General features: G+C 52.3%; 1 protein-coding gene across 2 annotated transcripts; it reads right to left on the bottom strand.

The window, feature by feature from the left end:
* Positions 1 to 220: 220 nt before the first annotated feature.
* VKORC1L1 (vitamin K epoxide reductase complex subunit 1 like 1) lies at positions 221 to 13510 on the bottom strand. Of its 2 annotated transcripts, XM_044456111.1 has the most exons (3): positions 13278 to 13506; positions 3052 to 3161; positions 221 to 1035 (listed from the first exon to the last, which is right to left on the bottom strand). In XM_044456111.1, exons 1-3 carry the CDS (start codon positions 13469 to 13471, stop codon positions 809 to 811), a joined length of 531 nt encoding a protein of 176 aa, XP_044312046.1. In that variant the 5' UTR covers positions 13472 to 13506; the 3' UTR covers positions 221 to 808. The 2 variants fall into 2 exon arrangements, with proteins under 2 accessions (XP_044312046.1, XP_044312047.1); XM_044456112.1 differs by lacking the exon at positions 3052 to 3161 and having other exon boundaries at positions 13278 to 13510.
* Between the last annotated feature and the right edge of the window lie 1023 nt (positions 13511 to 14533).

The following is a 14533-nucleotide window of genomic DNA, read 5'->3' as shown; positions in this document are numbered from 1 at the left end:
GCTTGACATGCACGGCTGGCTCCGTCCCTCCACGCACACCCCGCTGCCCCGGCCGGGCCTCCGGCCAGTGTCCCCACCTCAGGCCTTTGCCCGCCATGCCCAGGAGCCCCTGGCACCGGAGCCCTGTGGCCCTTCCCGAGACACGCCGCGTCCCGCAGCAGCCTCCGTTCTCCTCAGAGGTGCCAACCCGCCCTCCACAAAAGAAAAGGAATCTCAGCGCTTCATCCTTTGTCTTCCCCAGAGAGAAGGGCTCATTTCAAAAACAGAACTTTTAAAAAACGATCTCCCAAGGAGGAGACGAGCAATTCTTCACATCGCCATGCCTCTAAACGCAACAGGCTCAGCCGCCACCAGCCTCCCATTTTGGGACAGCCCCCTCGTAACGTTATGTACAATGCCGCGGGCTGTGTCCCGGTTGCGGCCACGACTAGGCCCCTCGGCTCCCCATACACATAATGGAAACTTGGCGACACTTCCACCTGATACACAGTCTTGAACATGGCCAGTGAACATGATCTCCTAACAAATGTGACCACCTTGACATATTTGTGGGAGGGAAGGAGTCAAGCATGTGCAGCTGAGAAACTTTCACAGTAGAGTTAAAGCTTGTCTTTGATTGGACTGGGACTTCCTTGAACGCTTCCTCATATTGGACTCATTAGCGGAGAAGTTATCTAGGGCCCCTTTCTTTTGATTCGCAGGAAAGGCATCTGATATGAAGAATCAAAAAGGAAATTCTGTTACTGCGAGATAAAATTAAAATGGAAGTCAGGGTCTTCAGACTGTCGGTCAAGAGTCCGCAGGGGAGCTAATCCTGCTTGGGTGGCAGTTGCCGTTTCCAGGCTTCGTTCAAGTAAACCAGTCGTTTGTAGTTGATGATAAAGAGAATGAAGTTCAGCAAGTAAGTGATGACACAGACAACGCAGAATTCCTTCAGCACAAAGTACAGAATGTAGGCCAGGTACAAGGATCCTATTACAGATGCTATGGAGGACATCATGAGGACTAGCGCTGCTACCGCACTTGCTGTCATACCTGGAAAAGGAAGACAAGTGGTTACTGCCTCTTCGTTCTGCTCCTGCTGGAAACTTTCAACAACAGCAACAAGTGCGGGCAGAGCCTGGTCATTCTGGGAACAGCGGCATTTACACGGGTGTGTGGACTTCATATACATTCTCCTGTGGACTGTGAGAGGAGGAGGGGGTTGCTGCTGCTCCCAAACCTGCAAACCTCAGGTGAGCCGCAGCAGCCGCGCACACGGCAGGGAGGTGCGATGGCACGAGTGCTGGGCTGGAGCGGGGGGATCCAGGTTCCCGTCCCCACCCAGCCACGGAGCTCCCTAGCTGACTCCTGGCCAGTTGCTGCCCCAGCCTAACCAACCTCGCAGGGTGATCGCTGGGAGGATAAAAAAGCACACAACTATACCAGGTACTTCGGGATTCTTTTTTTTAACCCCCCCCCTTTATTTTTTTAGGCAGAAAAGAAAACCATAAATACAATACTTCACAACAATGATAATATAACGTAACAGGAACACAATAATTAAGAAAAAATAAATAAATGATAGAATGCCCCCACCACCCCAGAGACCAATACTACCACCATTCACATACTATAACAATTAATAATATATAATATTCTTCCATTATATTCATATCCCCTCCAGAAATTCATATCATCTTAGGTACCCTGGGATTCTTGAAGGAAAAAGGCAGTACATAAATACAGCTAAGTGAAGCACCGCTGCCTTGGGAGGTTCCCATCCTCCACCACCCAGAACTTTAAGGAATTCAGGGTTATTGTAGAGATGGCAGCACACGGGCCTTCCGCAGGGCAGATAAGCCAGAATTCCGGGCATCCGTGTAACAATAACCAACAGTGGATCAAAAGTCTGCGACTTGTTCGATCGCTCACAGGCGAGGTGGAGCAATGAGGGAATACGGGCCACACAATGCTGCGCTCACAACGGCCCAGAATTTTTGCAAAAAGGCCTGGTTATTGATGGGAGAGGCAGGCCTCTGAAAAGGGTTTCCACCCATCCAAGGCAGGCAGCCCTGAGCCTTTCAGGTGCTTTGGTTGTGCGGGGAGCTGCACACCGGCTCAGCTGGTGGGCCCAGGGGAGCAAAGGGTGCTTAAGGGTGCTCAAGTAAGAAGCACGATTCCCATTTCTGAGCCCCAGAAGGACAAAATGACCAGGGGACTGAAGACAGTGAAAACCGCTGTCTGGGTGTGGCAAATACCTGGGGACTCCGGCAGAGAAAGCTGCAGCCTCCCGCTGTGGGACAGCAACCAGGCCTCCTCACAAACAGGCAAAGCCGGCCCTGCACCACCTCGCAGCACACACACTGCACACGGCAGCCGACGGAACGCGCAAACGAAGACACGCTCAGGGGAAGGTGGAAGGGGCCCAGGCAGCTGGGGATGTGCCTGGGCACAGGCAGAGGGATCTGAAGGAGGCGGACCCCATGCGGGAACCTGGCGAGGAGGAAGGCACCAAGGAGGGAATGCTGCCTGCCCGCTCCTTGGCATTAGGCAGCTGGAAGTCTGAGCTCCGTGCGCTGCTGATGCAAACGTCACATTGCCCAGGCAGCCTACGAGCGAAGGGGCTGCACAGGGCAACATGCACAGCAAGGCTGGTTCACGGAGGAACTGCGTGACGTTGAGTGCCTGGAGCAGAGGGCAATTCACCCACGGGCAGAAAAGCACGGGCTGCTGGTAGGCTGCATCCCCTGCGTTCCAGGAACGGGGCAGGGGGACAACTCAGTGGAGGCTGCAGGGAGTTGGTTTCATCCTTCCCTGCCAGAAAAGATGTCTATAAGGACTTTGAAGCTAAGAACTGGTGCCCATGTTTTGCATCTTTCTTCTACCCTCCTAAACCATTTCCCTTTTGCACCGTGTCTTCTAGATTGTACACCTAATGGCAGGAATGAATGTATTATTAATCTTTGTAAGCTGTGTTAAAAGCCTCCTTTGGCTTGAACCAAGGAGTAAACAAAATACTGCAACTTTAAAAAGAAGAGAAAAGCAAATGGAAAAAGGCTTGACACTTACCAAGTAACATTTGTAGTACATAGAAGATGAGACAAAAGACGCTGTTTGGTTGATTTATTGCACTGTCCTTCCCAAAAATGGAGCCCAGGAGGCCAAACCCTCGTCCCCATCTGCAAAACAGCGGAAGGACACGTCTTGGTGCTGTGGGTCAGATTCCGTTTCCCGCCAGCCCCATGTCAGTACAGTTCAAAAGCTGCAGTGCCCAAGGGGGCATCAGGCCCCACCCCTTCTGCTGGCCCCACCCACTCTGTCACCCCCCCAGTCGTAGGCGGTTTCCAGAGTGCTGTGCGTCCCCCACCTCTAAGCATTTAAACCTCCACTCCTGAGCCTTAGTGAGCTGGCAGTGAGGGCTTGACGTTCAAACAGGGTTTTCTGGATTTTGGCCCACCCTCCTCGCCTTTGGCCGTGCCCACCGACGCAAGAGCCCCCGAGAGCTTCCCTGAAAGGAATCTGGAAGCCGGGAGCCCCCAGTCCCGCCCGGCAGGCAGGCAGCAGAGGAGTGAGCCACGGCGGGCTCAGCGCCCCCGGCGGGGCTCAAAATCGGCCAGGCACAGCCCCGTCGTGCCAAAAGTCCAGAGGCGGGCGGCAACTCTGCTGCACGATGACAGGGGCTCAAGGCGGCCCCAGCTGGGCTGGCCCAAACGCCGGCGGGTCAAGACAGCAGCAGTGGGCCAGCTCAGCTTGCGGGAACAGGCCCCCGGCTGGACTGGGCAGCACAGGGTGAAGGTCTGGATGAGGCCACGCCTACTTCCGGGAGGAACCGCCAGATGGCAAATGTTAAAAAATAGGGGTCGCCCACTGCTTGCCTGCGTTTTCTTCCCAGGAGACCTGCGGGCCCACCCAAGAGCATCACAGCACCTGGCGGGACGGCACGTCAACACCTGCAGCCTTCCTCCAGATGGGGGAAGGGGCTGCGGGGGCAGGTGAAGTGGGAAGAGCCAAACAAGCGCGCATACGGGAGCCTCCGTTCTCACGGCCAGTCGCTAAGCCTGCGCAAAGCAGAGAAACCGGCCGGCAAGGGCTTGTCGGGAGAGAGACGCATGGCGTTCGGGGGCGGGGGGGGGGGCTGGCTTCAGACCTCGGCCTGGGGTTCTTCCCCCGCAGCTCCTTTTCCCCTTCTCCTGCCTCACCTTTCACTCTGGTTACCATCTTGCCTAATGGAAAAGCATGGAGAACGCAACGATTACGTGATCCATTGTGACCTTTGAGTCGGTCTATAAAAGGCACTGTCCCCACAGATTCTGAAATTCTCATTTTCTCGGGGTCAGGGTGCCTCCCTCTGCTTGCTTTAGAGCAACGTCCAACAAAGCAGGTGACTGGTGCCACGTGGAACATTGTCAACACGTACACAGCCCGGTCTTAAAAAGGTGAAACAGTGGTCGAAAACCATTGCACAAGGCACCTCTCTCCGAGGCCCGGCCACTGCTCCCTTGAGCTCTGGGCGATCTTCCACGCGACCCACCACCAAAGCACATCAGTGGCCTCGCACGAGGAATCCCTCTCCGTGCAAGCCCCACTTCGGCCGGCTCGCACGAGGGGCGGGAGGAGCTGAAGGCCTCTTGAAGGCACATCGGCTGAAGCAGGCCAAGCATGAGGGGTCACTGGGGGGCTCTGCCTTGTGGGCAGCCCCTCATTCGCTGGCCCAAGGCCTGTCTAGAACACCCCATAGAGCACGTGGTCCAAACCCACAAAACCCGGGGCAACAGGAAGGTCTGCAGGCTCATGGCTGCAATGAAAATGGGCAATCAGCAACTCCAGTGAGAGCCAGTGTGGCGTCGTGGTGAAGAGCCCGGGCCTGGGACTCAGGCGATCCGGGTTCGAGTCCCCGCTCGGGCATGGACCCCACTGGGTGGCTTTGGGGCAGTCACAGACTCTCAGCCCAACCTACCTCACAGGGTTGTTGTTGTGGGGATAAGATGGAGGAGGAGAATGATGTAAGCTGCTTTGAGCCCTTTGTAGGAAAAAGGCAGGATATAAATCAAATAAATAAATAAAAACTCAGGCATGCCCACGTTCTCCAAATTCCATCACGAGCTCTCAAGGCTCGCTCCAACTTGAATCCGAATCAGACAGTGAGCTTTGTGTAGCCTTTCTGCCTGAGACCTTTGCCCATTTTTCCAAATACATGCATCAAGTATGCACATTTTTAAATGTACTCAATTTGAAGCACACGCGATCAAGGCTTATTGGTGCACATTTCTGATGTGGGCCCAGTCAGCATTGGGAGATGCAGGCACACTGCCAAATACATTGTTTTAGCCTGCAAAAGGCACCAGAAGCTCTGGACCGTGGAGTGTGTCCAGGCCCATGTTCAGCCCGGAAGATGTGAACTGGCAAAATGCTCATCAAAAGCAAACTGAAGCAAGTTTCCTCCAGACCCCTGACTGCAAGCCAACACCGATGTGGACACCAGCGCCCTGTGCACCTCGCCAGGCCATTGCCTGGCTCCTTGCGCAAGGCTTCTGGCCGGAAGGCCGCAGTGAGCTGCTCCGCCAGGCCTGGCGCTGGGGCCCTGAACTGCACCGGGGCGGGGGCACTGCAGACACGGGGCTGGGCTGGGCTGGGCTGGGCTGGGCTGGGCTGGGCTGGGCTGGGCTCCCTCTGCCTTCCCCTTTGCTGAGTGGCCCCTAACCAGCCAGACCTCCCTTGCCTTCCAGAGCAGACTCTTCCCAAAGCTGGTGCCCTCCGGATGGGTTGGCCGACGACACCCATCATCCCCTGGCTGTCCCATTTTATGGAAGGGAAGGGCAAGCCCCGCTCCACAGCACCACCTGGCGAGTGTGTCAAGATGCTTTCCAGATCCCAAACGTGCCCCTCGGCCCAAGCAAGTTGGGCACCCCCGGCCTAGGGACCTGGGTGTCCAGAACTGCCTTACAGACTCTGTAATACCAAATCAAGTTCAAATAAGGGTGGGGGCCAGTAGTTTTCACAGAGGGTGAAACACATGGAATAAGTTTAGGGATTAGTCCCTGATCCTCTTATTGTTCCAGAACTGCAAGACTCGCTGAACAGAAGACGCAAGGACTGTCCAGGCCAACCTTGGAGGCTGCCATTCCTCCCTGAGACTTGCACAAAGAGCTCAGCTCAAAGGGTACCAAGTATTCGGAGGAACAGAAGGTTCACTGCAACCCTTGAGTTCAATTGGGTCCTTGAGGATGCTGAAGGGCATCACTTGCCTTCGAAGGCACACAAACCCCTCCCTGCTTCCCACAGAGGCCTATTCAGAAATTAAACCGCGCCGTGTGATTTCAATATGCCGAGATGGCTGGGTGAATGTGGATCGGCAAGGCCGTATGTCCGGGTTGTGCAATCAGCGTGGCCGACAAAGTGTGGGGAGCTTCGCCATGGTGCTAAAGCACATGCCTGACAAGGGCCTCTTTCAGGCGTTCCTCGTGTGGGTCGGGCGGCCTGTGTCGAAGGGCCTGATCCCGAGTCGCATGATGGGCCAACTCGTTTAGTGTCGTCTGCGACTCAGTGTGTGGCTTTTACACTCAGTTTCCTCCTGGCACCCACAACACGCCCTGGAGAAGACGGCGGGCTGGGCCTGGCACTGGCAGCACGCAAAGCAGGCGTTCTTCCACTGGTCTGGGGCCCGTCTGGGCTCCTGGCTGTCTCTTTCTAGGGACAGAAAGGAAGACCTGAGGAAAGCCGTGGGCCGCACAGCTTCTGTCTCGGGGCACACAAGTGCTTTCCTGGGGCACCTGTAAGCCGAAGGGAATTTCCCAGCTTACTGCAAGCCTGCCTGTGGCTTTCAGGCAGCGAGAGGCTCACCAGCACTCACTCCAATTTATACATGAAAAGCAGCATGGATTAAACATTTCTGGGAGAGGAGCAGTGCTGGTCTGTTGGGCTACGAACAGGCTCTTGGAGCATGGGCAGCACCCGTGCAAGCATCTGCTGCAATCGAATGGTTAACCGTGTGATCCAAAGTGACTTGGGAGTACAGGAAGAGCACAGAGGCAGAGCGAGTTCCATGCTTTTCCAAACCACCAATAAAAAGTTCCCAAGCCAGCGCTGCCTTTAACTCTCCCAGTGTTGCTTATGCAAACAGCACCAAGCCATGTGTCTTCTCAGGCACGGCTTTGGTATGAAACAGCATGCAAAAACACACGGTCTGGCAAGATTTTACAAACACAAGTTGTATTAAAGTCACATGCCTTCCCAGTGCCATTTTCCAAAATGTAATTGCTGGTTTGAAAAAAGAATGCAAATAGTGGTCTACCTTACAAACAGAGGCCCTTAGGGGAAAAAACTTATCTCAGCCCACTTCCAATCAGGAGATCAGAAGTGGGAAAAGAAATCCAGATTTCCGTGTTCGGGTGCATCTCTCCCGCAGGGCGACCTTGCAGCTGCCGATCTTGGCCCCCAGAGATGGGGCATCTAAGCACTACCCTCTGCACCAGCCAGAACATGGAGAAAGAAAGATGTAGGGAAGTGACCCCTAACATCCCAAGGTATCCAGGGTGCTGAAGATTAGCACCAACAGCTCAAACTTGGCCTGCAAACAAGCAGCTCGTGCAGGGCCATCCACACAACGGGCTCCCGCTGGCGCCTTGCATCCTGACACGGGTCAGGGCAATCCCACAGAGAACGCCCTGCAGCAGTCTGACCTGGAAGAAAGCAGGGCAGGAATGACTGTGACAAGGTCCACCTCTGCAGGCACACGTCTCTGATGAGCCAGTCACAATCAGTACTACTCATACATCCAAGTAGTAAGCACCCTTTGCTCTTCCAGCCGCAGGATGAAGTTTCGGCTGCATTAGCCCCAGCCAGGCGGTTGTTCAAGGCACCGCCTGTCTCTCTACAATCAGGTGGGAACGAGACAGACAGACATCACTGCTAAGATGGCTGAACCTGCAGGCCGCATCGCCAAACCACCTCACCCAGCAATTTCAGACAGGCCAGGCTTCCACAACCTAGTGCCCTCCAAATGGGTGGGAGGACACTTCCCATCAGCCCCAGCCAGCACAGTCAGTGGCCAGAAGCACAGAGGGCACAAGGCTGACGAGGGCAGTGGGGCAGGCGGAGAGCCTGCAGGCCACATGTTCAGTGCTGCCGCACCCCAGGGCCAAAGTCCAGCAACCTCTTGTTCGGCCCCTCCCATGGCTGCTCGAGAGAGGGGAAGGAGATGGGGAAGTGGCAAATGGGCGGCAAGGCAGCGACCGGGCAGGCCAAGCCATGGTGGGACCGACCTGCTGCAGCTTTCCTCCTTGGAGAAGCCCCTCTGTAGTAAGCAGGCAACCAGCCGGGCACACACATGCATACAGAAGCTAACTTTGTTATTGCTACTGTAAACATACATTGCATTTTTCAACAGCAAACCCTGCCTCTTCCTCCAGATTCCATTTCAGATATGCTCATGTTTCTGCCCCGAAAGGTAACCCAAACCTTCCTCATCTTTCCTCAGACCTAACTGATCTTCCCTCTAGAACCCAATAGCTGGAAGCATAAGGTGCTGGGAAAGGTTAGATCACAGAATTCTAGAATAGTAGAGTTGGAAGGGGCCAGAAGGTGCAGTGAACTGAGGGGCCCATCTGTACTCAGCATAATGGAAGGCACTGGTAGCAGTTCATACTCAGAAACTTGGCACTAAAGGGGCCCTCCTCAGACCTCTATTTTGACTTGAGAGGGACTCAATCTGCGAGAACCATGTGGCACCCTCAAGACGAACTGGACTGCAGCTCTCATCCCAGCCATGTGAGCTGTGAATTGTGGGAGTTTCAGTCCAACACATCTGAAGGGCACAGGTTGGGAACAGTTGGCATATATGGTCAACATTCCCTCAAACCATAATACTGAGCTGGGTCTAAAGAGGCCATCCAGTCAACTCTCCTGTCTACAAACTAGCGAACTGCAACACCCCCATGAGGCTCTTGCAAAGAAGGGCTTGCTAACGATGCATTCTGCTCCCTTGAATTCTTGGGCACCAAATCCAGTTGGATCCCTCTGACTTTTTTCATGTTCTTACAGTGAACTGCCTCCTTTAAAGGAATCCTTTCTCAAGTCCCTATTCACGACTTCTCCAGTTTAATCAGGCTTACAAGCTTTTCCTCACAGCATCACACCCCAGATCTGAGTGTTAACATGCATTTCCCAAGCTTAAACCAGGGAAACTGCTGCCTGTGCATACACGGACACACAAGCTTCGTTAAGCTTTCCTTTTAAGTGGTCTTGCAAAATTATAAGACATTTCTCAACATCTGCTTTCACCTGCAGAAGACATGACTGCCAGTAAACATTTTGGCACAAAGCACAGGTTGGTGCCAAGATTAAGTAACTGATTTGAAACAGATATTCCACAAGGGATTACTGCTTTGCTGCCTTCAATCACTGACTCAGATTCAGCACATTAAAAGAAAATACTGACCTATTTGGTTGCCAATAACAAGCAAGCATAGGGAGAAAGTGAATGCTGGCTCCTTTTCCATGGCCAACATAAGCTTCACAGCAGGAAGAAAGAGGTCACCCTCTATCCATCTCCTTCCTGTACTCTGTGCCCTAATTCCGCCCTCTTTTACATGGATGCTGGCCCAACTCCTTGCCTGAAGTTTGGCCACTGTGCTCCACTACAAATGTTAGGAAGCTGTCTTTGACCAAGTCAGAGCCAACCATGCCAGGACTCTTTCCTGCAGTCGCCTAGAACCTGCTGCTGACACTCTGCACTCAGGAGTCAAGCAACACTGACCCAGACAGAGCAACCAATGTGAAGGGCAATGTGAGGAATGGCAAGGCAGGTCAGTCAGAAAGGTCTGGGGGCCTAACAGAGAGTAAGATTTGAAGCCTATCATGCGATGACCACCCAGCTGGTCAACCTGAGTGCAGCTGTAGAGATCTGAAGAGGCACAAAAACTCCAAGACCCTTCCCCAAGCTTCTGCTTGTGAAGTGTGACAGAACAAACAGCCAGCTCCAACACAAGTGGACTGCTCATGCAGATTCTACGTAAGACCCAGAAAGGACACTGCACTGCTTTCAAACCCTGCCCGGCTGGTTGGGCAAAAGCAAGACTTCTTAACTTCAAGAAACAGTGCCCAGCACCTGCAGACAAATCAACTTGACAGATACAAACCAAGCAATCATCCAGATGGCCAAAGCCCTGATGAAAAGCTTTCATACAAATGAGATGCTATCAGAGAGCTCATGATGATTAAGTAAGCCACATGGTGATGGCAACCCCATTGCTTGTGTTGCAGACTTGGCACCAGATGTACTGAAAAAAGCAAATCAGCTTCACAGAGTCACTCAGAAACCGGAAGTAGCTGTGCCTGAAGGATGAGTAGCCCAGTGTGAATATTACAAGACCTACAGCATGACAGAGGAGAACAAACAGCAATACGGAACACACAGAGAAACCATCCCATGAAGTAGGAGCCATAGCTGAGTGGTACAGCTCTTGCTTTGCGTGCAACACTAGGGGGATAAATGGACCAAGGCTTGGATTCAGTAACGTAACTTCCCATGTTCCTGATCAATTTTATCTCTAAATTAAATAAGCGAAGCACACTTCCTTTTGAAGTGCAATGATGGGACCTACCAAAATCTTCTGCAAAAGTGTTATGGATACAAAGGCAGGCAATGCTATCCCATGAAGTGCCTCAAGAGCTTGAAAAAGGCCTTTGGAAATGATCTGCAGAGGAAAGGAGCAGATGCCCATGCTCAACTCAGAAGGTCTAAGGAGCGAACCCAGTAATGCTAGGATGACAATATTTTCCAGACAGTAGCAGCACCCATCCTCTGAAAAACCCTGCCCAGTGCAGTCTGGGAGGCAGAGAATGTTCTGCTGTGATTACCTTCTAAAAGCACAGTTGCTCACCACACGTTCCTTAGCTTGTAATTAACCACAATTAATCACATGCTGCTTTACCTACCAACCTTTGTATTGCTTTGTATGGTGACTGCAGCTGAAATTGGTTTCAATGGTGTATTTAAATGTGACTGTTAATATTTTTATGTGAGCTGCTTATTATATTAAGCATCCTATAAGCATTATTCATTAATTATATAATGGACTGAATTGACTTTCACATGCCTAATTTTTCAATGAATTGGTGCCTCTTTCATTAGTTAAACTCAAGGCAGAAGTGATTTCTTTGTGGGGGAAAAAGTCTCTTTTGCTGTGGTAGCACAAGCCACTGCATGGTTAGCTAATAAACCAGGAAGAGGGATGTTTCACTTTCCCCTTGCCAGGCTATTCTTATACTACTTCCACACCCCACAAGAAGCCCAAACATTTGCCTAACCCCACCACACCTCACTTGCTTTGCTTGCTTACAAATCTGAGTCTTTCCATTAACAACATTCACAGGCCTGGCTAAATTCAGTCATGTTTCCACGTAAATTTACTGTCCCCCTGACCAAGACCTCTTGGCTTCTCTTTCCATAGCTCAATTTCCGCAAGCATATATCTTAGATCATTCAACAAAGATTGCCAGATGTCACAAGAGCGAGACCTGCCACTTTGTTCTGACCCATGATGCCCACCCACACAGCAGGAAACCAAGCCAAGGCAAGAATGATCCAGGTCGCACCCACATCACTGAGCACAACCTCACCCCATTCCTTTCAATCGGTGCTTCCACCCTACACTCAATCAAAACCACACCCTTTTACATCACTGCACACACATGCATTCCTGGCATATATACTTCTTTCGCCATTGCTGCCCTTTTATGCCAGGGAATCAAACAAAGCCCTACTGCCAGTGTAAAGGTCCAGGTCCAGAACATGGCAAGAAAACACCCTGAATGCATACAGAGGGTCCTTTCTTCTTCTCACTGACAGCTAGGAAAAGCTTGCAAAAAGGGCTGACTCATTTCATTTTGTTAATTATATTACTGGAAAGCAAACCACCCAACATCACAGCATTAAAAAAAAAAATCTCATCACGCTTTTCAGACATCCCAACTTCCAACCAAATAGCATTCCTGAAACTAAAGCACACTGAAAAAATAACACTTCCCCAATCTCAGGAAAGTGTAAAATTCTGATAAACGTACATTTGCAGATGTTTCACCATCAGAACAACGCAAAAGAGAATGTGAATGGTTTTCTGCCCCCAGGAGGTATCAACTGACACTGTTCATCAGGCAGAGTCAATCCACCGCTAGTGGGGAGATTATTCCCGCTCTGATGGGATCATTCACTCTTTTGACAGATTCTCCCCTTTGTCTGTGATCTACACAGTGCTGCAACATGCCTTTCCCCCACTGCCCGGGCTGGTGGCCTCATCATTCTGTAGCAACATCACACTCCCTCCTCTCCTCTCTGCATCTCACCACCAACCGAAGAATAATGCTTTACTCATTTGATAAGGCAGGCACTAAGCCACAGAAACTTCTGCAATGATAAATCTATTCGTTTTTCAGGAGCAAACATACCCATTATTATGTGCGCTGCAACAGACTAAGTTGGTGGCTCTACTGGTATGCTAATGCATACAACTTAGAGCATTTCTGAGCTTTCAGAAATGAATCAAAGCTCTCAGTCACAAACAACCCAGTGAGGTAGACTAATAGTACTAACCCTCACAATGAAGCTATGCAGAGATAGGACCTGAGACTTGACAATGATGATTATAAAGTGGCCGGCACATCAGCTTGGCCTAAAAATCTTGCACAAGCAGAGACAAAAGATTAGGTGCTCACTAGCCGGGAAGTATGGGTAAGATATACCCTGCACATGCTCGAAAGCACTGAGTCACCGAAGGAGCTCATGGAGATGAGGATATCTGGAACAGTGCCATGTTGGCGAGAAAGTAGCGAATGAGAAAAACCCTGCACGTGTACATTGACTCCGTTCAAACAGCTCATTCAAACAGAGGACCAATGATTTTAGGGAAAAGATTGGGAACGGGTAAGATGCATTGTCCACATGCTCAGAGGCGCTTCAGATCAGCCCAAAGACTTTGTGGAAACAGAGAGACCTCGGATAGAGCCTCAGTAAAGGGGTGGGAGGTAGGGAGAAAACAGGAGAAGATGCATACTCTAAATGCTCAAAAACACATTGCCTCGATCCAGTGAACTCGTGGAAGCAAAAAGCCTCGCAGGCGGGGCAGGGAGGGCTGGGTGCAACGCGCTCTGCACATGCTCAGAAGTGCTTCAGCTCGGTCCAAAGAGCTCGGGGCCCTTTGAGAGAGGGCCTGCCCGCAGAAGCCCGGGGGAGGAGGGCTCCGCACGCATTCGGAGGGCCTCCTGGCCTTGCCCCCCCGCCCCCCCCGCGCCCGGCTGACCTGGAGGCGATGGCAGCGGAGCAACGGACGCGCTCGCTGAGGTCGCAAAGGGCCCGGTAGTGGAGGTCGCGGCCCTTCTCGCGCTCCAGGTGGAAGCCGTAGATTGCCAGGGCAATGCCGGCCAGGCACACGGCGTAGCGCGCCACCCGCTCCCAGCGCGGCACCGACACTCGCAGTAGGACGGGGGCCGCCATCTTAGCCCAGCCCTCGCCTCGGCGGACCCGGCAGGAGACTGCGCGGCTCTGCGCGCGCAGCGCAGCGCATGGCGAGACGCTCCGCACCGCGCGCGCGCGCCCCTCTCCCATTGGCTGGAGGCCGGGCGGGGAGCGAGGCCACACCCACGACCGCGCGCCCTCCGCCCTCCCTCGCCCGCTCCCTCAGCTGCTGCTGTTCGCTGTCTCCCCCCTCAGTGAACGTGGCGCTCTCCTCCGTGTCTGACTCAGATCAGGCTGACCAATCAGTGCCTGCGCACGAGCGCCTGCTCCGCCCCCTTTGGGAAGGGCTAGAGAAGGGCTATCGCGAGACTTCAGAGTTATCAGGCGTGAGATAGAGGCGGGGCTCAGTCTTCACATGCCCCGCCCCTTTCCCTCTCTCCAATGAACTGCAGGCCCAAATCCCACCTGTTGGCTCAGGTGTTTACAGCTCCTTTTTTAATACAGAGGATTTAACTAATGATATCTAAAGTAGTTTGCCACGAATTTAAACAAGAAGTAGTTGGACTCCAAGCTTGTTTGCCTTATAGCACTGTGTATATATGTCATTTTTTGTATAAACCAAATTAGAAGAATCTGCATCCTTCAAGACATAAAAACATAAAAAGAAAGTCCTTCACACAGTGCATAATCTACCTGTGGATTTGGCTACCACTAGATGGAGTGAGAGATACTGATGATGAAACTAAAATACTTTGGCCACCTAATGAGAAGGAAGGACTCACTGGAGAACACCCTGATGCTGGGAACTATTGATGGCAAAAGAAGGGGACGGCAGAGGATGAGGTGGCTGGACAGGGTCACTCGGGTGGTGGGGGTGGGCTTGGGTGGACTCCGGGGGATGGAGGAGGACAGGAAAGTCTGGAGGAGTTGTCCATGGGGTCGCGATGGGTCGGACGCGACTAGCAACAACAACCGATGGAGTGAGAGCCACCTATGGTTGGCTTGCAAGGGGGATTAGAGAATTTACTGGCGAAGGCGACAATCCATGGCTGCTACTAGTCATTTATTTATTTATACTGTATATATTTTAATTGTCATTGT

Source organism: Varanus komodoensis, unplaced genomic scaffold (genome assembly GCF_004798865.1).
Source record: "Varanus komodoensis strain SLA01 unplaced genomic scaffold, ASM479886v1 scaffold81, whole genome shotgun sequence".
Taxonomy (NCBI): domain Eukaryota; kingdom Metazoa; phylum Chordata; class Lepidosauria; order Squamata; family Varanidae; genus Varanus; species Varanus komodoensis.
The sequence above is the reverse complement of the archived record's forward strand: the minus strand, read 5'-3'. Positions and strand labels throughout refer to the sequence as shown.

What these genes read in the sequence shown, in the direction of transcription:
- VKORC1L1 (XM_044456111.1), bottom strand. Translation starts at nt 13,471, where the DNA reads ATGGCGGCCCCCGTCCTACTGCGAGTGTCGGTGCCGCGCTGGGAGCGG. An exon ending in TCCGCTGCCATCGCCTCCAG is followed by an intron (nt 3,162 to 13,277) that starts GTCAGCCGGGCG and finishes GCTGTTTTGCAG; the next exon opens with ATGGGGACGAGGGTTTGGCC. An exon ending in TGTACTACAAATGTTACTTG is followed by an intron (nt 1,036 to 3,051) that starts GTAAGTGTCAAG and finishes TTCCTTTTCCAG; the next exon opens with GTATGACAGCAAGTGCGGTA.